Consider the following 25,450-nt stretch of genomic DNA (forward strand, 5'->3'; position numbering starts at 1 on the left):
CTGAGTTGGTGCCAGTGACGCCAACGGACCTGAAATTCAAGTTAACCAGAAAAGCCTTGGTGCAATTGCCAGCTGCGGTCCGTACATTTCCTAGCGACGCCTTCAGGTGTCGGAATCCATCCAAACCTCAAAAACAATTTTGTGGCTATAAAACCTCTACTGCAGCTACAGCTTGCGACACATAACACAAAAAATCATCAATAATAACCGCATACAATTGAAATATTATTTAGGAATATAGCCATATTTTACTCACCAAAAATCCTTTTTACCTGTACACAAAATCCATCCTCCTTTCTTTCCTCCTTCTTTTCTATCGCCATTGAAGCTAATGCTGAAAGTCGAGCCTGTCCAACTTTTTTTTCTTGAAAAGTCCGTCTTGAAAATGGCTTTGACAGTAAATCTGCAAACAAATCAATTTCTTCTCCTCCTTCAGCCATTGCGGGTTGACAAAACCGCTATTAAATCAACAAAACAATATATTTACTTGTGCAGCTCGCTCCAGATACACTTTGGTAGCTCTGGCTAGTCCACTCTATCACTAGCCAATCATAGTTGGTGAAAGCGATGACGTTTCCCTACGACTGCGAGAAGGTCTTGGTGTCACCAAATCGAATTCTGATTGATTAAAGCAAGTCTTATTGACGCTTGTTTAATGCAGCAAAGCCTGCAGAACTGATTGTGAAGGCCTTTATGCAGATTTCTGACCCTGGCAACAAATAATGGCTGAAATGTGATTGGTTAGATGCTTAAACACATCTGGAAGCAGTGCAACCAGGGGAAAAGCAATGAAATGAAGCTAACAGACAATTTGGAATTATTTCATAAGTATTCATGGACAAAATATAATTAACATCAGTCTGTGATTCAGATATTTCTTAGGCCAGCAGAGAAGGCCTTGAAGGCCCTGACGGCACACCACTGGCAATTGCTAATGTTTGGTTATGGTATTTCACAGAGTGCATGCCATTGGGTATTTTGACTACCCATAAATGATCTATCCGTAACATTTAATTATTAATATCCATACATAAAACATCTTAATAAACGGCACAAATCTGACTTACTTTCTTTTTCTCGTCTATCCTTGAGTGAGGTAGTTTAGCTTCCATTGAGTACATTTTTTCCATCGGAAACCTCGCTCACAATTTCGCTTACTTTGCAACTTCAAACTTAAACTTAAAAGTCAACGTTAGACATTCACGTTAGCTGAGTTAGCTTTAGCATTGTGCGCAAATACACAATCAATCTGAATTTTTTTAAAAAACATCTGACAATCAAGCAGTTTTAATGTGTGCTTTAGGTTGAATTCATTCATAAGTATTTTAATTTTAAAAAAAAACCAATTACACGGTGTGGTAACAGTGGCTTAAAACGTAGGTGTGTTACAGTCATTCATTTTTGGAACCCATTATCCTCACAAGGGTCGCGGGGGGTGCTGGAGCCTATCCCAGCTATCTGCGGGCACCGGGTGGGTAACACCCTGAATCATTGGCCAGAAAATCACAGGGCACAAAGACACAAACAACCAATCAGACTCATACCTTAAGACAATTTAGCATACAATTAGCCTAGCATGCATGTTTCTGGACGTTTATCGCCGTCAATGGCCCTGAAACATTAGCAATTGCATCAAGGCTTTTCTGGTTAACTTGAATTTCAGGTCCATTGGCGTCACTGGCACCAACTCGGTTCAATTCCAAGGAAAAATAACCGACCGTAATGGTCAGTCCGCCCCCTTTTTACTTGCATGTCTTCATTCTGATCTAATCTGATCTAAGACACGTAAACGATAATTTCCATTCATGACAATAGCTGCCCAAACAGGTAGTTACCTATCTGTTTGGGCAGCTATTGTTATCGTCAAGCGAATTTCAGGTGAGCTGCCGCTCTTCCCTGGTTAGTAAAAATACCCAGTGGCATGCACTCAGTGAAATACCACAACCAAACGTTCATTGGCCCCTCCCAGTCCACAGGGATTGGACGTTTATCGCCGTCAATGGCCCTGAAACATTAGCAATTACATCAAGGCTTTTCTGGTTAACTCTAATTTCAGGTCCGTTGGCGTCACTGGCACCAACTCAGTTCAATTCCAAGGAAAAAGAACAGACCATAATGCTCACTGCACCCCTTTTATACTTGCACTTCTTCATTCTGATCTAATCTGATCTAAGACACGTCAACAATAATTTCCATTCATGACATCAGCTGCCCAAACAGGAAGGTAAATCCAGTCATCAAGCAAAAGGGGTACTGGAGCTTGTTGGATCCTATCCATATACATTCAATAACTTTGAATCAGAGGAAGCACACAGAGGCAGCAATGCTGAGATTTTCTGGCTTTTGCGAGGTGCGAGGAAACCAGAGCACACTCCTGGAAAGACCAAAAGCAACAATAACAATGTGGCCCACAAAAAAACAAAATCCTGGAGAGACCAAACACAACAATAACAACGTGACCCCCAAAAAATCCTGGAAATCCAAACGCAACATTAACAGCGTGGCCGACACCAAAAAAAATGGCAGTGGCTCTGTAGCCGGTAACCGGTCAAATAGCCTATGTGGCCCCATATGGCTATTTAGCCGGTAAGAATTCTGTGTGGGGTAAATAGTAGTAAACTACATTTTATAAGGCTTATTTCCTTAATGTGATAATTGATAAGGACCTTTATATAAAGTTAATTAGGCCTAAAAGTAGAGGTATTTGGACAACTGCCTGTTGATTTGCTTTGGTACTTCTGTCCACCCTTAACACAGCAGTACTGAAGCTCATAGTACTTGATATCTTCATTAAAGATCCTGTTTGGCATCCGTTTCTTGGCTTCAAGTATGGTACGTGCATCACGCCTCCATAACTGGACAAAATTTTCCTGTTCATACGTTTGAACAGCTTCTTCCCATGAAGAAAAACTGGGGAACTTGTCCCCAACTTTGAATGACCTGGTCAGTTTAAAATGTGACTAACAACACAGGGGCCACACATGGCTTATATAAGGGTCCTGGGTCTAGAGAGGCTGTATGATGATTGGTTATTGGGGATAAGATAATGGATTACAGTGTGGTTAGAAACAGATAGTCTACATGAAAATAAAACCTTCATGTGAGTAGAAGCAATTAGTCTACATGAAAGTAACACCTATAAGTGTTAGTACAGTGTGAGTAGAAACAAATATTCTACATGAAAGTTACACCTTTTTCTAAACCATTCAACCAATCTTATTGAAATTTGATGTGTTATTGCCAATTGATAGATTTTAACATTATGTGAATAGGGATTTAATGACTATTATTTAGGCAGTGGCTCCGTAGCTGTAGTTTCTTACCATTTACCCCACACAGAATTCTTACCGGCTAAATAGCCATATGGGGCCATTTAGGCTATTTGACCTGTTCCCAGCTAAATAGCCCCTGGGACTATTTGACCAGTTACCGGTGTTAGATGTTAAGTTTTAGCCTCTGACTCCAATTCCTAAATCTATCTGATCTCGTCCAATCAATATTGGAGTGCTTTCCATTACGTCTGATCACTTCAAAAAGTTTATCTTACCTGTCTCCTCAAACGTTTCAACTGAGAGAACCTTCTTACAGTGCACAAGGTGGATCGGCTATTTTCATGTCTGCTGGTTGGTCAGCAACACTTGTACGGACGTTCTCATTTTGGGTTGCTCGTGCGTCTTCTCCATGTTTCCTGTTGAGAAGCACAGTCTCCTTCTGCTAACCCAAATTCAATGTGTTTCTTTAAAGTTTTTTCTTTCATGCAGATAGCCAGATTAGCCTCATCATCCAGCTCCAATCGTGTATGAATAATGGCGTTTGGTATGGTCTACTAAATAGGATTTCCATATTTTGTTGTCCGGTTGACCTCGTTATTTAGGCGCAATGATTTCATAACGAAGTATGGAACCTTTTGTCAATTCAGTCAATTATTCCGCTGACACAATTTGGAAGCCATTATCACTATAAATCAATTGTTCTTTGGAATTTCATATCATGCACTGTCTTTGTTTTTTTGTTTTTCTCAGTGCTCCCAAATTTCGCATAGCAGATTTGTTCCTCCACTTCAAGTTTCACATTTGGAGTACTGCTGCTTTTTTCATCAAAAATTTCATTGGACTAAACAATTTTCCATAATTTTTCATCGCATCCATGGAAAAAAGGCTTATTGAAAAAAATCCAATAGAATTTTGACAGTAAAGTAAGAGGTATTCTGGTTACCTTTTAGTTGATTTCAGGCGCCTGTTTAGAGAAGTCCCCAGAGAAAGATGCCGGGTGTCTCAGACTACCCTTATAAATATCACGTCCCCGTCTCTGGCGGGGTGTCCCGGACTACCCCTTTGATTAATCTCACGTCTCCGACGTGTCACGTTCCAAACGTATTCTTAATAAATATCACGTCCCCGATGCACTTCGAAGTCCCCGACTCCGGCGTTGACCGACCCCTCTAGTCTCCCCTCGACTCACGGACAGGGTCACCAAAATTGTTAGACGTTAAGTTTTAGCCTCTGACTCCAATTCCTAAATCTGTCTTATCTCATCTAACAATGTTGCGTATTCAGCAAGGATCTTGGACAGAGAGCCTTTGTTCATTGTACAAGAATTATTATAGGGGAACCTTCTGTTCGCGTGGTCATCGAGCTAAAAACAAGTGTTTAATCCTACAGTAGTAATATATAAAAAAGCAGCTGTAATAAAATATGAGTAAAATATGTCATAGTCTTCATTAGATTATATGGTTAAAATATGTCAGTCTTCACCGGCTAAGGAGCCACTGCCAAAAAAAATCCTGTAAAGTCCAAACCCAACAATAACAACAGGGCCCACAAAAACAGGGACTAAACCTAATATTTCAATTTTTCCCCCAGCATTCGAATTTATATCTTACATTAGAAGCAGAATAAAATGTTTAAAACATAGACAAACAGTAAGGGATAGATATGGGTGAATGTGAAATTTACATATCATTGCCAAATACCCGATGTGCCGCGTGCCAGTAGCTAATAAACAAATTAGCTAGATTATATTCTTCACTGTAAAAAGAACGCGCTACCAACGTCACCTTTGACGTAAACAGTTTATATTCACATGTTACTTCGTGTAAACTGGAAGACATTCATTAACAAATACAAGGTGAAACTTGTAGCTGACAGGTAACCTATCTTTCACCGTGAAAGATAGGTTACCTGTCAGCTACAAGGTGAAAGATAGGTTACCTGTCAGCGTGGTTCCTGTTATTTGTCCTGCGTCTTCGTTTGCTTCTTTTTTCACCGGCGGTGGATAAAATAAAGTTCACTGGTGACACCTGGTGGAGAACAGTGTAAACAGCAGTCCATAAGCACGATAGAAATAAAGTTTTTTTTTTTTTTTAAAGCAATAGAAAAAAACGAGTAATTCACAACGTACATGAAAAATAAACAAAAAGGCCATTTTACGTAAAGTAAAAAATAGAATCCTAAAATTAAATTAAAACATCCATGTCGGAATGATATATGTATTGAATCAAAATGAATTATTTTAAAAACTCAACAATAATAAGCATGAAAAAAACATGATCTATAAAAAAGGAAACTGTTTCAGTATATGTCAACTGAAAATAAAAAAGTTCTGTAATACTTCGTTAAAAATGTTCAAATAAATCAAATTAATGAATGCGGCTTTTTCAAATGCAATAACCAAACAAAGACAAAACGACATTAAAATTAATAAAGAACTTATAAGTATGAAAGACAATTACAGTGTAGACAAACAAAAAACAAAGTACACAAAAGAAAAAAAAGCATGATAAAAAAAATACTACAGTTGCATACAAAATAAAAATGTGATAAAAACTATTTAAAAAAAGTTTCAAAATTCAATAAGAATGAGCATCAACTATTTCATATATCTCTTTTTAAAAATTCAATGAAAGTAATGAAATGTAAAAATACAAATTTAACCAGGCAAATGTTATAGTTTACAAAAATTATTGGATGCTAAATCGTCCCTAGCTTCAGAAGTCATTGTTTGTTCGTCTCCTTGTGCCCCACGATTGGTTATTCGCCAATTCCTGGTGCCCGTAGTTAACTGGGATAAGCTCCAGCACCCCCGCGACCCTTGCAGTTGAGAAAATAAATGAATGCAGTGGAGAACAAAACCTTACTCCATGCGCACATTTTATTTGTATTCACCAAAGCGCTGATCTAATTTCTTTAATTTTCTCTTCACATTGCGAATGAAGTCGTCACTGTTGTCGCAAGAAAGGTCGCTGGAGTCGTCGCTGTACGAGTCAGTTTCGTTGTCGCTGACATTGCAATCTTCGGGTGTCCGTTTCGGTACTGTGGAGACTGCAAAGGACAATTCGGGATGTTTTTTTTTGTATATTCATGTTGATTGAAATTTTTTGGGAACTTGAATTTTTGGTAAATAGAATCTCATTTCTAAATGCCCTAACCTGATCCGAAGTTCTCAATATTACCCCCTATACTCTTTAAAAATGATAAAACTATACCAATTTAGTTTGCAAGACAGACTAAAAAAAGAAATCTATTGATTAAGCCATTAAAATAAAAAAGACGTGCAAGGATCGTTAGGCAAACGTTTGGCAGCTCAGAAAACAAACGTAAACAAACACGTAAACACAGCACAACAACTTAAAATGATGTTACGTTGGGTGAAATATCCATCCAACGTAACATTACTACTCTGTCGGTGGCCGGATCACTGGACTCGATTGTAGCCGAGGGCGCCCACGGACTGGTCACCGCTCGGTCGCACGACACGCTTTGAAAAGAAACCAAATCGGAGTTTCCATTCATGTTTTGCGAAGTAACGGAAAGGAAAAATACTCAAGTTTGTCAAGAGTTGCATTCAATGGCTTTTTGTCAATTGGAGCAATTTGGGCATGTGCAAAAAAATAAATAAAAAATTGGAAATGGAAGCACTGTATGTTTGTCACGTTTTGTTGGGGTTGGTGGATGGGTGTGTTTCCCAAACAGGAGGGAAAAGCTGGTGCACAATTTAGGATTTTAATGAAAAAAAAACTTTAAAAAAATGAGCAAGAATACAAAACTTAACGGGGGAGACGCACACCGAAGAACAGGAAACAGGAAACAATACTCCCACCCAGACATAGCAAAAACACGGGGTTTAAATATACAGACGGTAGTTGATGACAATCACAAACACCTGGGTCACACAAAGGAAGGGAAGCCAGGAGGGACACATCAGGTGACCATCATGAACAATCAGGCGGACAGGACACACAAGGAAAACACACCCATCCTTCAACCCCAACAAAAGGTGACAACATTTAAGCGATTTACTGTCCCAACAATCGGATTGGAAATATTTTCAGGGGTGTTGAGGGTGGTGAAAAATAGGGAAAATGTCTATTTCACCTTTCCGTTCTTCCACCGCGGAAGCGTCCGTCCTTGTCTTTTGTCTCTCGTGTCCCTAGAATTGATTACGGTTGACAGACGGGCCGGCAGCGCCCTGGACCGGTGGCCACTCGTCTTTTTAAAGAAGCCAAATAGTAGTTTAGGATGTTGTTTTGCCCCCTTCCCCCAAACAAGCCATTAAAATGAAATAGAGAGGAAACAACTCACTATTCAAGTTCAATATCATGTTGTCGATTCGAGCAATTGCGTCATCGACATCTGAAAAAAATATATATATATATGACAATCATGCAGTGCGCCCGCTTTTTTAAATGTGTGCTTTAGGTTGAATTCATTCATAATTATTTTAATTAAAAATAATAATTATGCGGTGTGGTAACAGTGACTTAAAACGAAGGTGTGTTACATTCATTCATTTTTGGAACCGACTATCCTCACAAGGGTCGTGGGGGGTGCTGGAGCCTATCCCAGCTGACTCTAGGCCACAGGCGGGGGATCACCCATACTTAGGGGCAATTTAGAGTGTTAGCCAGCTAGCCTAGCGTGCAGGATTTTGACATGTGTGAGGAAACCGTAGTGCCCGGAGGAAAGCCACGCTAGCCCGGGAGAACATGCAAACCGACCTGGATTTGAACCCAGGACCTCAGAACTGTGAGGCCAAAGCTCTAAACGCCCATCTGCCAGGCCGCCCTGCATTTCATTCAAAATGCGGGTATTGTGAGGGGAAAATGACGTGCTAACGGCTAACCTCTGTGATGGAGGGTGTGTTAATAGCCGTGATTGTGTCCCACTTTGCCAAATGAGTTGAACAAAATCATATTTGATGGTCAAAAGTTGAAACGCAGGTTTTACCTGGAGAGGTCATTGTGACTTGGGCAGTCCTGGCGACCGGGGACTGCGATTGGGCCGCTGCTGGAAACAACAACACTTGGATTAAAGTAGCTTCGGCTTCCCAACGGGATTCAAACGTGTCCACTGACTCCATATTTTCATCATATTTTTGTCAACTTTAGCATCAAAAACGCTAAACGGCATCGATTTACAGTCGGAAAAGCGACACTACGGGAACAAAGTTGTTGTTTTGTTTTGTTATTTCACCTTTATGGTTTTCCACCGCGGAAGCGTCACGGTCGACAGACGGGCCGGCAGCGCCCCGGACCGGTCGCCGCTCGGTCACACGACCTGCTGTTTAAAGAAGCCAAATTGTAGTTTAGGATGTATTGTGAGGGAAAATGACACGCTAACGGCTAACCACTCAGGATTGTGATGGACGGTTTGTTAATAGCCGTGATACTGTCACACTTTTTCCAAAATGAGTTGAACAAAAATCATATTTGATGGTCAAAAGTTGAAACGCAGGTTTTATGTTGGGAAAACAAACGAAATTATAGCTTGAAATGATTGTTGACAAAATAGCAAAAAAAAAAGTAAGCGACTTACATTTGTCACGAGCTGCCTTTCTTTCAATTTTAGAGATGTTTTCATCTGCAAAACAATGAACAAACATTCATTCATTTTTTTATCATCACAAGGTTCGCGGGGGGTGCTGGAGCCTATCCCCGCTAACTTCTTGGGCACAAACCAAAACAAAGCAAAGCTAAATAAAACAAACTAAAATAAAACAAAACAAACTAAAACAAAACAAACTAAAACAAACCAAAACACAACAAACCAAAATAAATAGATTAAACCAAAACAAAACAAAAAGAATCAAAAAGAAAAACAAACCAAAACAAAAAGAAACAAAAAGAAAAACAAGCCAAAACTAAACAGATTAAATCAAAACAAACCAAAAAAAAACAAAGCAAACCAAACCAAAACACAACAAAACAAAATAAAATAAAACAAACCAAAATAAATAGATGAAACCAAAACAAAAACAAACCAAAATAAAATAGATTAAACCAAACCAAAACAAACAAAAAGAAAAACAAGCCCAAACAAAACAGATTAAATCAGAACAAACCAAACCAAAAACAAACAAAAACAAAACAGATTAAATCAAACCAAACCAAGCCAACATTTAAAATAACATGAAACAGTCGGTGTCTTCTTGTCCGTTTCCTTGTGCCCAACGATTGGCTGTCAACCAGTTGCCCGTGGTTGGCTCCAGCACCCCCCACGACCATTGTGAGAATAAACGGTACAGAAGTATGAAACATTTGAAGGAAACCTGAAAAACAAGCTAAGTCACTCAAGTGAACAAGTTCACACATGCGCGCGCACACACACACACATGCGTACACATTCCAAAGCGAAAGTAATCAAGTCAGCATTTCCAGATCCCCATTGAAAAAAAAAAACAACAACCCCAAAAAATCCCAGCTCCTACCCAGGTCCTCGGCCTCGTCGAAACACCGGATGACCCTGAAGAGCTCGGAGACGACGGACGGGGCTTGGGCCTCGGTGAAGGTGGACACCAGCACGTTGGTGACCTCCACCCGCGACTGCTTCTCCACCTTGGACAACGGCACCCTGCGTTCCCCGCGCCGGTCCACCAGAGCCATGCAGAACCTGTCGTAGTTCTTCTCGGACAAGGTCTCCAACGAGTCCAGGATGGCCATCTTTATGGAGGCCATCTCGGAGTTTTACGGGCGAGGCGGAAAAATGTGTGAAGGAAACAAAGGTCGCTTGCTTGTAATGAGATAAAAAAAAAAAAAAAAAAAAAGAAAAAAAACATTCACTAGCTGATCTGAGGTCTGCAAGTTCGTTCCTGTTTTTTATGGGTTCACCTCATTGGACTCATGACCTCCTTTAGGCGTAACTAAAAACACTTTCACTTCCAAATATCTCATGTCTTTTTCCCTCACAATACCCGCATTTTGAATGAAATGCAGGGCGACCCGGCAGATGAGCGTTTAGAGCGTCGGCCTCACGGTTCTGAGTTCCTGGTTCGAATCCAGGTCCGTCCACCTGTGTGAAGTTGACGTGTTCTCCCCGGCCAACGTGGGTTTTCTCCGGGTGTCCCGTTTTCTTCCCACATTCCGAAAAGATGCATGCTAAGCTAGCTGGCTAGCCCGGTCAGTGCACCCCGGACTGGTCCCCGGTCAATTGCGTGACATGCTTTGCCAAGAACAAAATGATATTTAGCAAAATTCAGGTGGTATAGGCTCAAGCACCCGCCACCGAGGGTTCGCGCTCCTTTCAGTTTTCCCGCCGTCAAAGTGCCCACGCTTTCATTTTTTTTCTCGCAGCTACTCTGTCGGTCGCCGGATCGCTGGACTCGATTGGATTGGATAACTTTATTCATCCCATATTCGGGAAATTTCATTGTGACAGTAGCAAGAAAAGGCATAGTTCTAAGTTAGACAGTACAGTCGCAAAGGCCGCACAACAACAAAGCAAAAGCAAAAAGTACAAAGGAAATCAAAGTAAATGGAAACTGGAAACAAAAACTTGAACCCTACACAGGTAGTCTTCCACGAGATGGGGAACTTCTGCAGACTGTGACTGAGGTAGAGAATATGCAGAGTCACTCTTCCAAGCTTATCCGCACAGTTCCTCAGTAGTCTGGAGCTGAAGAAAACAGCAGCAGGGCAGAACTCCTCGACTCCGTTGCTGGTAAGCGCCGACAGCTCTTCCATCTGCTTAACCTTCTTAACCTTCTATAAAACCACTGTAGAGAGCATCCTGGCGTACGGCATCACAGTGTGGTACGCTGGAAGCACGGCGGCAGACAAAAAGGCCGTGCAGAAAGTGATTAACACTGCCCAGAGGATTGTCGGCTGCTCTCTGCCCTCACTGGAAGACATTGCCAGCCCTCGTTACCTCAGCAGCGCTCAGCAGAGCCAAGAACATCATAGGGGACCCTTACCACCCTGGTCACAATAAGACGCTATAGGTCCCACAAAGCACGGACAAGTAGGCTTAAGGACAGTTTTTTCCCCACATCCATCAGACATCTAAACTCGCGGTAACATAACACACATTCCCTTCTGCGGTAATATAAAAAGAGGTTTTGGGTGGTGATCTGCCTCCTACTAGCTGACTGAAGTAAGGTAAGTGGCAGACAGTGAGAGGTAAGCGAGAGGTAAGCGACCTGTATCCACAATAGCAGAATGCCAATTACAAGTCCGTACTAGATTTAGGTCTTTTGCCGAGTAAACGTAGCTTATGGAGAAGCACCACCAATTTCGTCACACGCAGTTTCTGCGTGTGATGACAAGTAGGCTTTTTTGTGTTGTGATAACTACAACAGGGGCCTATGTCCGATTATTATTATCTTATCCCACGATGGAATGGTTGGTCAGAAGCGTTGCCTCTTCTCCCGGCATTTTTGTCCAGCTCCGAATCCCCGGCGGCACCGAGGTGTTGCTCCTTCCGCTGCGTATTGTAACAGCTAGTCCCATGTGTATGACAGCGTAGACATGGCTGAATGATTCCCAAAAAGAAGTAGCCGAAAGAAGCCAGGCTAACAGAACAAGGAAAGTTGTAAAAACATTAAAGTATAAAGTACAAAGTAAAGTAAAAAGGAATGTATTAAGAAATATTAAAATGTAATTTAAAAAAAATCACGAAAAACATAAGAGTGTACAGAGCTACTTCCACTGGCTCCCGCGTGAACGGCGCCATCTTGGAATAGTGTAACGGAATCGAAAAGTAACGGAAAGGAAAAATACTCACGTCTATCAAGAGTTGCATTAGAAGTATTTTTTGTTGATTGGAGGAAATTGGGAATCTGCAAAAAATAAAAAATAAAATATTGGAAATGGAAGCACTGTACGTTTTGGGTTAGGGTTAAAGTATGGGTGTGTTTTCCTTGTGCGTCTTGTCCGCGTAATTGTTTACGAGTTTCACCTGCAGAATACTCCCACCCATACATACAAAGACACGGGGTTTTAATATACAGACGGGAGTTGATGACAATCACACGGTGTGCTTTTTAAAGAAGCCAAATAGTAGTTTAGGATGTTGTTTTGGACCCCTTCCCCCCCCAAAAGCCATTAAAATGAAATAGAGAGGAAACAACTCACTTTGCCCAGGAGATGCATTCAATGACTTTTTGTCAATATGAGCAATTTCAGCATCTGAATTTTCTTTTTTTTACAAAAACCTGGCAATCAAGCAGTGCCCCCACTTTTTTAATGTGTGCTTTAAGTTGAATTCATTCAGAATTATTTTAATTAAAAAACAAAACAATTATGCGGTGTGGTAACAGTGACTTAAAACATAGGTCTCACAAACTACGGACAAATAGGCTTAAGGGCAGTTTTTTCCCACATCCATCAGGACTCTAAACATGCGGTAGCACGACACACAATCCCTTCTGTGTAATAACTTCGGGGTGAGGTAACGTGAAAAAACGTTGGGCAGTGATCTGCCTCCTACTGGCTGACTGAAGGTAAGTGAAAGAAAGACAGTGAGAGGTAAGTGATCCGCTCGGGGGGGGGGGGCTGATGCCATGTATCCATCACGGCAGAATGCCAAATTACGAGTCTGAAATTATTTTCCCTTATTTGGGTCTTTTGCCGGGAAAAGGCAGCTTGTGGAGAAGCACTACCAATTCCGTCATACGCAGTTTCTGGGTATGATGACAATTTGGCTTTTGTCAAGTCAATGATGATGACAAAGCCTATGTCCGATTATTATTATTATAATTATGTGTTACTTTGCCAAATGAGTTGAACAAAATCATATTTGATGGTCAAAAGTTGAAATGCAGGGTTTACCTGGGAAGGTCATTGCGTTTAGGTCATCAAACATCGCTTTGGTCGCCGCTGGAAACAACAACAACACTTGGATTAAAGTCGCTTCCGGCTTCCCAACGGGATTCAAACGTGTCCACCGACGCCATATTTTAATTTTTTTGGCCAAAAATGTCTATTTCACCCTTATGGTTTTCCAACAAAGAAAACGATTGTCTCCCAAAGCTCCTCGTTTGGCTCTCGTGTCGCTGGAATGGATCCTGGAAGAGTGACGGGCTGGCAGTGTCCATCATTGATCGCAACATGGTCGTACCGTGTGCTTTTTAAAGAAGCAAAATAGTAGTTTAGGATGTTGTTTTGTCCGCCTACCCCCCCCAAAAAAGCCATTCAAATGAAAGACAGGAAACAACTCACTTTGCTCGGGAAATGAATTCAATGACATTTGGCTCATTTGAGCAAATGCGGCATCTGAAAAAAAAATTAAAAAATCTGACAATCAAGCAAAGTGCCCCATTTTTTAATGTGTGCTTTAGGTTGAATTCATTCAGAACTATTTTAATTTAAAGAAATACGCAGTGTGATAACAGTGACTTAAAACGAAGGTGTGTTACTACATTCATTCATTTTTGGAACCAATTATCCTCACAAGGGTCGTGGGGGGTGCTGGAGCCTATCCCAGCTATCTGCAGGCACCGGGTGGGTAACAACCTGAATCATTGGCCAGCCAATCACAGGGCACAAAGACACAAACAACCAATCAGACTCATACCTTAAGACAATTTAGCATACAATTAGCCAAGCATGCATGTTTTTGGACGTTAATTGCCGTCAATGGCCCTGAAACATTAGCAATTGCATCAAGGCTTTTCTGGTTAACTTGAATTTCAGGTCCGTTGGCGTCACTGGCACCAACTCGGTTCAGTTCCATGGAAAAATAACTGACCATAATGCTCACTCCGCCCCTTTTTTACTTGCACGTCTTCATTCTGATCTAATCTGATCCAAGACACGCAAACAATAATTTACCATTCATGACAATAGCTGCCCAAACAGGAAGGTAAATCCAGTCGTCAAGCAAAAGGGGTGCAGGAGCCTATCCCAGCTGACTCTAGGCCACAGGCCCCCGGGGGACACCCCGAATCATGCACACACACACCCATACCTAGGGGCAACTTAGAGTGTTAGCCATTCAGCCGCCGGATTGTGATGTACCGTGTGTTAATAGCCGTGATACTGTCCCACTTTGCCAAATGAGTTGAACAAAATCATATTTGTTGGTCAAAAGTTGAAACGCAGGGTTTACCTGGGGAGTTCATTGTGCCTAGGTCATCAAACATCGCTTTGGTCGCTGCTGGAAACAACAACAACACTTGGATTAAAGTAGCTTTCAGCTTCCCAACGGGATTCAAATGTTTTCCACTGACTCCATATTTTCATCATAATTTTGTCAACTTTAGCATCGAGAACGCTAAACGGCATCGATTTACAGTCGGAAAAGTGACACCGCGGGAACAAAGTTGTTGTTGTTTTTTGCTAAAAATGTCTATTTCACCTTTATGGTTTTCCAACAACGAAAACGATTGTCTCCCAAAGCTCCTCGTTTGGCTCTCGTGTCGCTGGAATGGATCCTGGAAGAGTGACGGGCTGGCAGTGTCCATCATTGATCGCAGCATGGTCGCATGGTGCGCTTTTTAAAGAAGCCAAATAGTAGTTTAGGATGTTGTTTTGCCCCTCTTCCCCCCCAAAAATCCATTAAAATAATTAGACAGGAAACAACTCACTTTGCCCGGGAAATGCATTCAATGACATTTTGTTGAATTGAGCAAATGTGGCATCTGAAAAAAAAATTAATCAAATCTGACAATCAAGTAAAGCGCCCCCTTTTTTAATATGTGCTTTAGGTTGAATTCATTCAGAAATATTTTAATAAAAATAAAAAAACGCAGTGTGGTAATAGTGACTTAAAACGTAGGTGTTACATTCATTCATTTTTGGAACCGATTATCCACACAAGGGTCGCAGGGGGTGCTGGAGCCTATCCCAGCTGACTCTAGGCCACAAGCGGGGGACACACGGAATCATGCACGCTCCCACCCATACCTAAGGGCAATTTAGAGTGTTAGCCAGCTAGCCTAGCATGTGGGAGGAACCCGTAGTGGCCGGAGGAAAGCCACGCTAGCCCAGGAGAAATGCAAACAGACCTGGATTTGAACCCAGGACCTCCGAACCGTGAGGCCAAAGCTCTAAACGCCCATCTGCCGACCCGCCCTGCATTTCATTCAAAATGGGGGTATTGTGAGGGAAAATGACGTGCTAACGGCGAACCTCTGTGATGGACGGTGTGTTAATAGCCGTGATTGTGTCCCACTTTGGCAAATGAGTTGAACAAAATCATATCTGATGGTCAAAAGTTGAAACGCAGGTTTTACCTGGAGAGGTCATTGTGACTTGGACAGTCCTGGAGACCGGGGACTGCGATTGGGCCGCTGCTGGAAACAACAACACTTGGATTAAAGTAGCTTCCCAATCGGATTCAAATCTGTCCACTGACTCCATATTTTCATCATATTTTTGTCAACTTTAGCATCAAAAAACTAAACGACATCGATTTACAGTCAGAAAAGCGACACTACGGGAACAAAGTTGTTGTTTTTTAGCTAAAAATGTCTATTTCACCTTTCGGTTCTTCCACCACGAAAGCGTTCGTCCTTGACTTTGGGCTCTCGTAGCTCCTCCCTTGGACCTCGTGTCGCTGGAATTGATCACGGTCGACAGACGGGCCTACAGCGCACTGGACCGGTTGCCGCTTGGTCACACTGTGTGCTTTTTAAAGAAGCCAAATAGTAGGTTAGGATGTTGTTTTGCCCCCCTTCCAGCCCAAAAAGCCATTAAAATTAAAAAGAGAGGAAACAACTCACTTTGCTCGGGAGATGCACTCAATGACTTTTTGTTGACTTGAGTAATTGTGGCATCTGAAAAAAAAGTTAAAAAATCTGACAATTAAGCAGTGCGCCCCCTTTTTTAATGTGTTCTTTAGATTGAATTCATTCATAATTATTACAATTTAAAAAAAACTATTACGCAGTGTGGTAACAGTGACTTAAAACGTAGGTCTCACAAAGTACGGACAAATAGGCTTAAGGACAGTTTTTTCCCACATCCATCAGGACTCTAAACTTGCGGTAACACGACACACAATCCCTTCTGTGTAATAACTTTGGGGTGAGGTAACATGAAAAAACGTTGGGCGGTGATCTGCCTCCTACTGGCTTACTGAAGGTGTGTTACATTCATTCATTTTTGGAACCGATTATCCTCACAAGGGTCGCAGGGGGTGCTGGAGCCTATCCCAGCTATCTGCGGGCACCGGGTGGGGAACACCCTGAATCATTGGCCAGCCAATCACAGAACACAAAGACACAAACAACCAATCAGACTCATACCTTAAGACAATTTAGCATACAATTAGCCTAGCATGCATGTTTTTGGACGTTAATCGCCGTCAATGGCCCTGAAACATTAGCAATTGAATCAAGGCTTTTCTGGTTAACTTGAATTTCAGGTCCGTTGGCGTCACTTCAGTTCCATGGAAGAATAACAGACCATAATGCTCACTCCGCCCCTTTTTTTTAATTGCACGTCTTCAAAATGCGGGTATTGTGAGGGAAAATGATGCGCTAACGGCTAACCACTCAGCCGCCGGATTGTGATGGACAATGTGTTAATAGCCGTGATACTGTCACACTTTCCCAATTGAGTTGAACAAAATCATATTTGTGGTCAAAAGTTGAAACGCAGGTTTTACCTGGGGAGGTTTTGGCGACTTGGGCACTCGCGGTGGCCTCCAACAACGCTTTGGTCGCTTCTGGAAACAACAACGCTTGGTTGGATTAAAGTAACTTTCAGCTTCCCAACGGGATTCAAACATGTCCACTGACTCAATATTTTCATCAACTTTAGCATCGAGAACGCTAAACGGTATCGATTTAAGGTCGGAAAAGCGACACTTGCTAAAAATGTCTATTTCACCTTTCAATCCTTCCGCCGCGGAAGCGTCCTCATTTGTCTTTTTGTCTCCCGTAGCTCCTCCCTTGGGTCTCGTGTCCCCTGGAGATGCATCCAATGCCTTTTTGTCAAATTCAGCAATTTCGGCATCTGAAAAAATAAATAAAAATTGGCAATAAAGCAGTGCACCCCCTTTTTTAATGTGTGCTTTAGGTTGAATTCATTCATAATTATTACAATTTAAAAATAAATAAAAAATTACGCGGTGTGGCAACAGTGACTTAAAACGTAGGTCATTTTTGGAACCGATTTTCCTCACAAGGGTCGCGGGGGGTACTGGAGCTTATCCCAGCTATCTGCGGGCACCGGGTGGGGAACACCCTGAATCATTGCCAGCCAGCCAATCACAGGGCACAAAGACACAAACAACCAATCAAACTCATACCTTAAGACAATTTAGCATACAATTAGCCTAGCATGCATATTTTTGGGATGTGGTAGTAAACCAAAGCACCTGGGGAAAACCCACGCTTGCTCGTGGAGAAAACGCAAACTCTGCACTGCAGCGAGGACCCACCTGAGATCGAACCCACGACCTCAAAACTGTGAGGCTGTGGCGCTAACCACTTGTCAAAGATTGAAAAAAACAACAAAGAAGCACCAGAGAGCATTTTATACCCCAAAGTGTGTAAACCGAAACAGAAAGTCAGAGAATAAAACGATAACGTGCGAGAGAAGACAAGACGAGCAAAGTGGAAAAACAAGCAGCGAAGGAGCGCAGGCACGCATACCCAGCTTTGTGGCTTCGTCGACGCACCCGATTCCCTCCAAGAGCTTGGAAACGATGCCCGGGGCGTCGGCCTCAGTGAAGGTGGATACCAGCGCGTTGGTGACCTCCAACCGCGGCTGGTCCTCCACCTTGGACTTCGGCACCTTGCGTTCTCCGGCCCGGTCCACCAGAGCCGAGCAGAACTTGCCGAAGTCTTCCTTGGACAAGTTCTCCAACGAGTCCAGGATAATCTTCTTTTTGGCGGCCATCTGCAAAAATCGCGGGAGTTGAATGGCGGACAAGGGTGACGGGGAGCAGCAGCAGCTCACCTGAAATTCGCTTGACGACGAGATTTACCTTCCTGTTTGGGCAGCTATTGTTCTGAATGGAAATTATTGTTGATGTGCCTTATATCAAGTTAGATCAGAATGAAGACGTGCAAGTAAAAAAGGGGCGGAGTGAGCATTATGGTCTGTTATTTTTCCTTGGAATTGAACAGAGTTGGTGCCAGTGACGCCAACGGACCTGAAATTCAAGTTAACCAGAAAAGCCTTGATTCAATTGCTAATGTTTCAGGGCCATTGACGGCGATAAACGTCCAATCCCTGTGGACTGGGAGGGGCCAATGAACATTTGGTTGTGGTATTTCACTGAGTGCATGCCACTGGGTATATTTTCTAACCGGGGAAGAGCGGCAGCTCACCTGAAATTCGCTTGACGACTGGATTTACCTTCCTGTTTGGGCAGCTGATGTCATGAATGATAAATTATTGTTTACGTGTCTTGGATCAGATTAGATCAGATCAGAATGAAGACGTGCAAGTAAAAAAGGGGCGGAGTCAGCATTATGGTAAGTTATTTTTCCATGGAACTGAACCGAGTTGGTGCCAGTGACGCCAACGGACCTGAAATTCAAGTTAACCAGAAAAGCTTCTGCTTCAGCCTTGTCGAAGGGGGACACCTTTACGTTGGCGACCTCCACCCGCGGCTGGTCCTCCACCTTGGACTTCGGCACCTCGTGTTCTCCGCCCGGTTCACCAGAGCCAAGCAGAACCTGCCGTAGTTATCCTTGGACAAGTTGTCCAACGACTCCAAGATGGTTATATATAGATCTGGAAAAACAACTTCAGGAGCATGTTAAGAAAGAGTGAGACCAATTTAAAGGAAATAAGTTTATTACCGGACTGCAGAAATGGGGAGAGCTCAAACAGCGTGATCGCTCAGTCTGTTGTCCTTGCAGCCTCACCTTGACGAGTACCAGGTCGCCTGGGGACAGGACCTCCTGTGTGGGAGACAGAGAAGATGTTGGTAGATCATTTGCATTTACCACAGTTCTTTCCTGGAACATTTTGCATAACCACTGAGTGAAATAATCTCTTTCTCCTGTCTCCTCCACCACCAGTCTGAGTCTTACTGTTCCATTGGTTCTTTCAACGAGTCCAGTTGTCGTTTCATTTCATTACGTCAGAAAGTTGTTCTCGCCTGTCTCCTCAAACGTTTCAACTGAGAGAACCTCCTTACAGTGCAAAAGGTGGATCCACATCCCCCTCTTGGCTATTTTCATGTCTGCTGGTTGGTCAGCAACACTTGGTATGGACGTTCCCACTTTGGATCGTGGTAGTGCTTCTTCTTTACTGTAGGTTGAGGACCCAGGTTCCTGGCACCACCGTTGGTCCGTTTCCTGTTGAGAAGCACAGTCTCCTTCTGCTAACCCAAATTCAATCCGTTTCCTTTAAGATTTGGTTGTTGTTCGATTGTTCGATGCTTATGCAATCCGTATATCATTAATAGTCATTAAAATGACCCACGCCAAAGCATATTTCACCTGCTCAGGGCAAAACAAGGAATGTCTTCCGTGCACTGAACACATTCCATGCCTCTTCCGTCCTAGGGAAATCATGCCTATCCTAAATTAATTATTTTATCTAAACCAGCCAGGTACACTTTACCTAATAATTTGGATGAATGCCATTTTTGCATTGTCATTTTCTTGTTTGATATCAATAACAAACAAATAATTCTTAATACTTAAGGTCTAATTTGCAAATCACCCCTATATTGCTAACCACCCAAGGATAGCTAAATTTACTGGCTGAATTCCTATTGAATTCCTATTGACTCATCTCACCCCCACCAAGGAGACAATGTGCACTTATGATAAGAGCCATTTTCTGCCGCAACACTTTGCACACAAAATATTTTAACTCCACTCTACTCTCCTCAAGTCAACTCTCTGCACACCTTCAGCTGCTTTTCCCACACTTTCTTTTCTATTCACTTACAAAACTATTTTCTTCAACAATACCATGTCTACATTCATCAAACCTTCCATATCCTTCAAATTGGGACAGAAACCATGCCTCTCCACCCATCGCGGCAGACACAGATAACCCCCCACACTACGCATCCGCACATACTCCACATCCGGCAACCCTCCGAACTCCATTCAAATTATCACACTTCATGGAGACAGACATCAAAGGGTGAACTCATGTTCTTTCTCATTCCGAACCTGCCCTAGTTCGGGGGACCCGTCACCAGATCACCGGAGCGGCGAGGGAACGTCCGTCGGGCTGACCCTTTCAATGGAGGATGCTGTCGACAGTCTTTATTTTACCCTTCGTAGCGGTCCGTCGCCGCTCTGGCAATTACTGGCGTGTTGGGTCTCGGGCTTCGGAACCAAAAATGATAGATCTGAAAAACAACTTAAGGAGCAGGTTAAGAAAGAGTGAGACCAATTTAAAGGAAATAAGTTTATTACCGGACTGCAGAAATGGGGAGAGCTCAAACAGCGTGATCGCTCACAGTCTGTTGTCCTTGCAGCTCTCACCGAATGACCAGTTAGTGAGTCTTAAATACAGGCAAAACTGACAGTTGTCAGCAGGACTTTGGACAGATACGTTTCAGTCATTTGCAGGGCAAAAAGTAATTGATCAGTCTCCAACAGTTAAGTGTTTGTGCTGACATGTCAACGCAATCACAAGACTAAGATTGATTATTCAGTCAGACAGTTGAGTGTTTATGCTGACATGTCAGCCATTCACAATTTATATCAGAACGATGCTTTTATACTCACAAAAACTGATATAATCTTACAGTTATCTTTTTGGAGGCCATCTGCAAAAATCGCGGGAGTGGAATGGCGGACGGGGGTGACGGGGAAGAGCGGCAGCTCACCTGAAATTCGCTTGACGACTGGATTTACCTTCCTGTTTGGGCAGCTATCCAAACCAATCAAATTAGATCAGAATGAAGACGTGCAAGTAAAAAAGGGGCGCAGTGAGCATTATGGTCAGTTATTTTTCCATGGAACTGAACTGAGTTGGTGCCAATGACGCCAACGGACCTGAAATTCAAGTTAACCAGAAAAGCCTTGGTGCAATTGCCAGCTGCGGTCCGTACATTTCCTAGCGACGCCTTCAGCTGTCGGAATCCATCCAAACCTCAAAAACAATTTTATGGCTATAAAACCTCCACTGCAGCTACAGCTTGCGACACATTAAAAAATCATCAATAATAACCGCATACAATTGAAATATTATTTAGGAATATATTTTACTCGCCAAAAATCCTTTTTACCTGTACACAAAATCTATCCTCCTTTCTTTCCTCCTTTTCTATCGCCATCGAAGCTAATGCTGAAAGTCGAGCCTGTCCTGTCGTATTTCTGGCAAACGTTTTTATCCGTTTTAGTGCTGAAAATGTTCGTTCCTGGTTGTGACAGGCTTGCTTGCTTTGGAGTTGTGCGACCTTTCTTAATGATGTCCAGCTTTTTTTTCTTGAAAAGTCTGTCTTGAAAATGGCTTTGACAGTAAAACTGCAAACAAATCCATTTCTTCTCCTCCTTCAGCCATAGGGGGTTGACAAAACCGCTATTAAATCAACACAACAATATATTTACTTGTGCAGCTCGCTCCAGATACACTTTGGTAGCTCTGGCTAGTCCACGCTATCACTAGCCAATCATAGTTGGTGAAAGCGATGACGTATCAAGAGAAGGCCTTGGTGTCACCAAATTGAATTCTGATTGGTTAAAGCAACAGTCTTATTGACGCTTGTTTAATGCAGCAGAGCCTGCAGTACTGATTGGGAAGGCCTTTGTAGTATATTGATACGATAACTGTTTTGTTCCATCAGGTTATGCAGGGGTGTTTAACCACTGGCACCTACTGACCATTGTATAATACAGTGTGACCCGGATGTTGACATGTTTTGAGTACGTCTGAGAGTTGCAATAAAGAAGCTACGCACGTGTGCAAGTTGGCTCCGTCGTCTTGTGCTGTTATGGATATATTAACAGTTATTTATTAGTGGAAAGTTATCACAGTGGCGACGAGGATGGGATCCCTTTCAAGCCGGAAGGGATTCCCAGTTTCAGTACGTGGAAATTAAGGCGTTACACGGAGGTATCGGGACTTTGCAAACTAGCATTAGCAAGAGTTGCTAAGCTAACGTCGGCAGTGCATCATGGCCAGGTTCATCGGAAATCTCGGCGAATACAAGGAAGGTCAAGAAGACTTTGAGTTACTTGGAGAGGTTTGAGCAATGGATGATCGTAAACGAAGTGGAGGACGGTAAACAAGCCAACGGTTTCCTGTCTGTAATAGGTGCAGAAGCCTATGGACTGTTAAAAAACCTCTGCATACCAGATAAGCAAGTAGGGTCTCGTATGATGTGCTAAGTGGAAAATTACCATCACATTACAAACCGAAACCGCTGGTGATCGCGGAGCGATTCAACTTTCAAAAAAGGAATCAGAAAGAAAACGAGTCTGTGTCAGATTATGTTGTGGCGTTAAAGCAGCTATCCACCCACTGTGAATTTGGTCCCCATTTAGATGAAGCACTGAGAGACAGATTCATTAGTGGATTGAGAGTAGAGGCTATTCAGAGAAGGTTACACACGGAGCAAGATCTGACATTTAAAATAAATGCGAACTGTCGCTATCCATGGAAATGGCATCAAAGAATACGTTGGAGTTTGCCAGCAAAATGAAAGGAACTGCCACAGTGTATAGGATTGACAAGAAGAAAACAAGCAAAAGTGCGTGGAAATACCCACCAGCCACCAGCGAATGGAATAGTAAAACCACAAGTGGAAATTTCAGACCACAAAGAGCAGAAAATCACCAACCCTGTTACCGATGTGGAGGTAGCAACCACCCAGCTCGAGTATGCCGGTGCCATACAGAAACATGCCACAAGTGTTCAAAAGTAGGACACATAGCAAGGATGTGTAAAACTAAAAATAGGCAGATAAAAATGAGACAACAGGAAATGTTGATGAACTGTTTGGGTCATATCACTTGAATGCCGTGTATCCCACACATACTGTCGGAAATTGGAAGAATGAAAGGACAGTACAGGTAAAATTAGAAGAAACTTCTCTAGAGATGCAACTCGACACAGGAGCTGCTGTAACACTTGTTTCTGAAATAATATATAAGAAGCTCTCTCATCTGCCATTGAAAGTAAGTAAAGTGCAGCTGTCAACCTTTTCCGGGAGAACATTCCTTTGATGGGACAAGTGACTGTTAAGGTAGAATGCGTGGCCGGATGATTCGCCTAAAGACGTTTCGCCGACGGACGTTTGACAGACGGACAGGTCGCCGAATGGACGTTCCGCCAAACACGCCAATAGTAGTGGTACCCAAAGCAGACAAGTCGATTCGTATCTGCGGAGACTATAAGGTCACAGTAAATCAGAGTGTGGAAGAGGAGACCTCTCCACTACCAAACGTTGAAGACCTCTTTGCCACCTTAGCTGGAGGCACTCTTTTCAGCAAGTTAGACTTGTCACATGCTTACCAACAGCTGGAGTTAGAAAAAGACTCAGAAAAGTATTTGACAATAAATACTCACAAAGGACTGTATGTGTACCATAGACTTTCATACGGAGTGTCCATGTGCCTTCTATGTTTCAGAATGTGATGGACCAGATCCTTCAAGGCTTGGAGCACATGGGCTGTTTTTTGGATGACATATTGGTCACAGGGAAAACAAGAGCTGAGCACCTGAGGAATCTGGAGGAGGTACTGAGCCGCCTGGAGAGCAAAATGTGACTTCATGCAGGAGAAAGTAGAATACCTGGGGCCGTAAGTTGTGGTCCACACCCCAGAAAATCATACTGTCACTACTTTCCCAACTTGGAGTGGATAAAGTTATGCTCCGTGTAAAGACATTGAACTGTTACATGAGTGTTCATTAACCAAACTGTCAAGGCCCTACAGCACGTGTCAAACCGATTCCGCCGAGGGCCGCAGTGGGTCCTGGTCTTTGTTCCAACCGATCCAGTGCCGACATTTTAACCAATCAGGTTGTGGAGAATGGAATGTATTCTTTATACTTTTATTTAGTGTAGTCACTAGAATAGAAATTTGCATAGACGTGGCCTTGTGGAAATTTCCAGTAATGGCATCTATGGGTTAGGGGCGCATCATCTACTATGACACCGCCCATTCCTTTGTCAATGTTTTCCCGCCTAAAGTTTGTATCACCACCCGTTTCTATGCCACGTGATCTTTGTCAATAAAGTGAGCTGAGCTGTGGGGGGTTGGCAGGGATTCAAACTGGTCAGGTGGGAAGATAGACATCTTCCAGCCCTAGCCTCTTTTGTCCCTCCTTCAGCTGAAGCTAGAAAATCTCATCATTGCTGCCTCTGTGTGCTTCCTCTGATTCGAAGTTATTGAATGTTTATGGATAACTCCAACACGTGTCTTCTAAAATAAGTAGCACCTGACTTTAATTAACTGATTACACTTGCAAAAGGTATCCTCTTGTTGAGTTGGAAAGAAAACCTGCACCCATTGCGGCCCTTTGAGGACCGGTTTGACACCACTGCTGTCGTGTATAGCAGATGATTGGTTCCCAGGTGTATGTGCCATAATGGGAGAACACTGGTGCACCTTCATCCAAGATGAACCACTCAGCCGCCGGATTGTGATGGACGATGTGTTAATAGCCGTGATACTGTCCCACTTTTCCAAATGAGTTGAACAAAATCCTATTTGTGGTCAAAAGTTGAAACACAGGGTTTACCTTGGGAGGTTTTGGCATTTAGGTCATCAAACAACACCTGGAACTCTGATGTAAACAACAACACTTGGATTAAAAGTAGCTTCCAGCTTCCCAACGGGATTCAAACGTGTCCACTGACTCCATATTTTTGTCAACTGCCGGATGAGCATTGAGAACACTAAACGGCATCGATTTACAGTCGGAAAAGCGACACCACGGGAACAAAGTTGTTGTTTTCTAGCTAAAAATGTCTATTTCACCAAAGAAAAAACAAGCCAAAACAAAACAGATTAAATCAATTATAAATCTATTATAAATGTGCTTGAAATATTAATCATTATATGTATATGTGAAATATTAATCATTATAAGTATATGTGCTTGCAACGAAGATAAACGCTTATTCTAATGCTCACCAAACTCGAAGGTCACTCCCCACTGCAGCTGGCTCAGAGGACATTTAATTGTTTTGCCCTGGCCTCTCGCATGGATCTGAGGACTGTTGATGTTTGACTTGGATTAAACCTCGACCCCTCACCCAGTTGCAAGTTCACAATGAAGATCTGGGAAGGACTCTTAAATTGTTTCGACTTGGATTCCGCAGCAGATGGCGATATCGAATCGACCTTCGAAAATACTCGCA

At 42.6% G+C, this 25,450-nt stretch overlaps 1 protein-coding gene and 1 long non-coding RNA gene across 6 annotated transcripts; one reads left to right on the forward strand and one right to left on the reverse strand.

Annotated features, from left to right (window-relative positions):
- Positions 1-132: 132 nt before the first annotated feature.
- On the reverse strand, positions 133-15,993 carry LOC144072654 (uncharacterized). 4 transcript variants are annotated; one of them, XM_077597810.1, is made up of 18 exons: positions 15,937-15,993; positions 15,695-15,841; positions 15,448-15,504; positions 14,800-14,853; positions 14,571-14,705; positions 14,322-14,369; positions 13,433-13,486; positions 13,203-13,337; positions 13,043-13,090; positions 11,997-12,051; positions 9,706-10,007; positions 8,814-8,858; positions 8,472-8,558; positions 8,226-8,285; positions 7,581-7,631; positions 6,148-6,320; positions 5,211-5,299; positions 133-2,374 (listed from the first exon to the last, which is right to left on the reverse strand). In XM_077597810.1, the coding sequence occupies exons 11-16, from the start codon at positions 9,950-9,952 to the stop codon at positions 6,151-6,153; spliced, it is 660 nt and encodes a 219-aa protein (XP_077453936.1). In that variant the 5' UTR covers positions 9,953-10,007; positions 11,997-12,051; positions 13,043-13,090; positions 13,203-13,337; positions 13,433-13,486; positions 14,322-14,369; positions 14,571-14,705; positions 14,800-14,853; positions 15,448-15,504; positions 15,695-15,841; positions 15,937-15,993; the 3' UTR covers positions 133-2,374; positions 5,211-5,299; positions 6,148-6,150. The 4 variants fall into 4 exon arrangements, with proteins under 4 accessions (XP_077453936.1, XP_077453937.1, XP_077453938.1 ...); XM_077597811.1 differs by having other exon boundaries at positions 14,322-14,366; positions 15,448-15,507; XM_077597812.1 differs by having other exon boundaries at positions 8,226-8,282; positions 15,448-15,507.
- Positions 15,994-18,106: 2,113 nt separating this feature from the next.
- Positions 18,107-24,437, forward strand: LOC144072656 (uncharacterized). 2 transcript variants are annotated; one of them, XR_013299880.1, is made up of 2 exons: positions 18,107-18,642; positions 23,716-24,437. It is a non-coding gene; the product is annotated as an uncharacterized LOC144072656 (long non-coding RNA). The 2 variants fall into 2 exon arrangements; XR_013299881.1 differs by lacking the exon at positions 18,107-18,642 and adding an exon at positions 19,241-23,631.
- Positions 24,438-25,450: the final 1,013 nt, after the last annotated feature.

Source organism: Stigmatopora argus, chromosome 4 (genome assembly GCF_051989625.1).
Source record: "Stigmatopora argus isolate UIUO_Sarg chromosome 4, RoL_Sarg_1.0, whole genome shotgun sequence".
NCBI lineage: Eukaryota > Metazoa > Chordata > Actinopteri > Syngnathiformes > Syngnathidae > Stigmatopora > Stigmatopora argus.

Bases quoted from the DNA above. Each gene is read 5' to 3' on its own strand.
- LOC144072654 (XM_077597810.1), bottom strand. From the start codon at position 9,952: ATGGCCTCCATAAAGATGGCCATCCTGGACTCGTTGGAGACCTTGTCC. The intron at 8,559-8,813 runs GTAAGTCGCTTA...TTCTTTAAACAG, and splicing joins AAAGGCAGCTCGTGACAAAT to CAGGTCGTGTGACCGAGCGG. The intron at 6,321-7,580 runs GTGAGTTGTTTC...TGTCCTTTGCAG, and splicing joins CATGATATTGAACTTGAATA to TCTCCACAGTACCGAAACGG.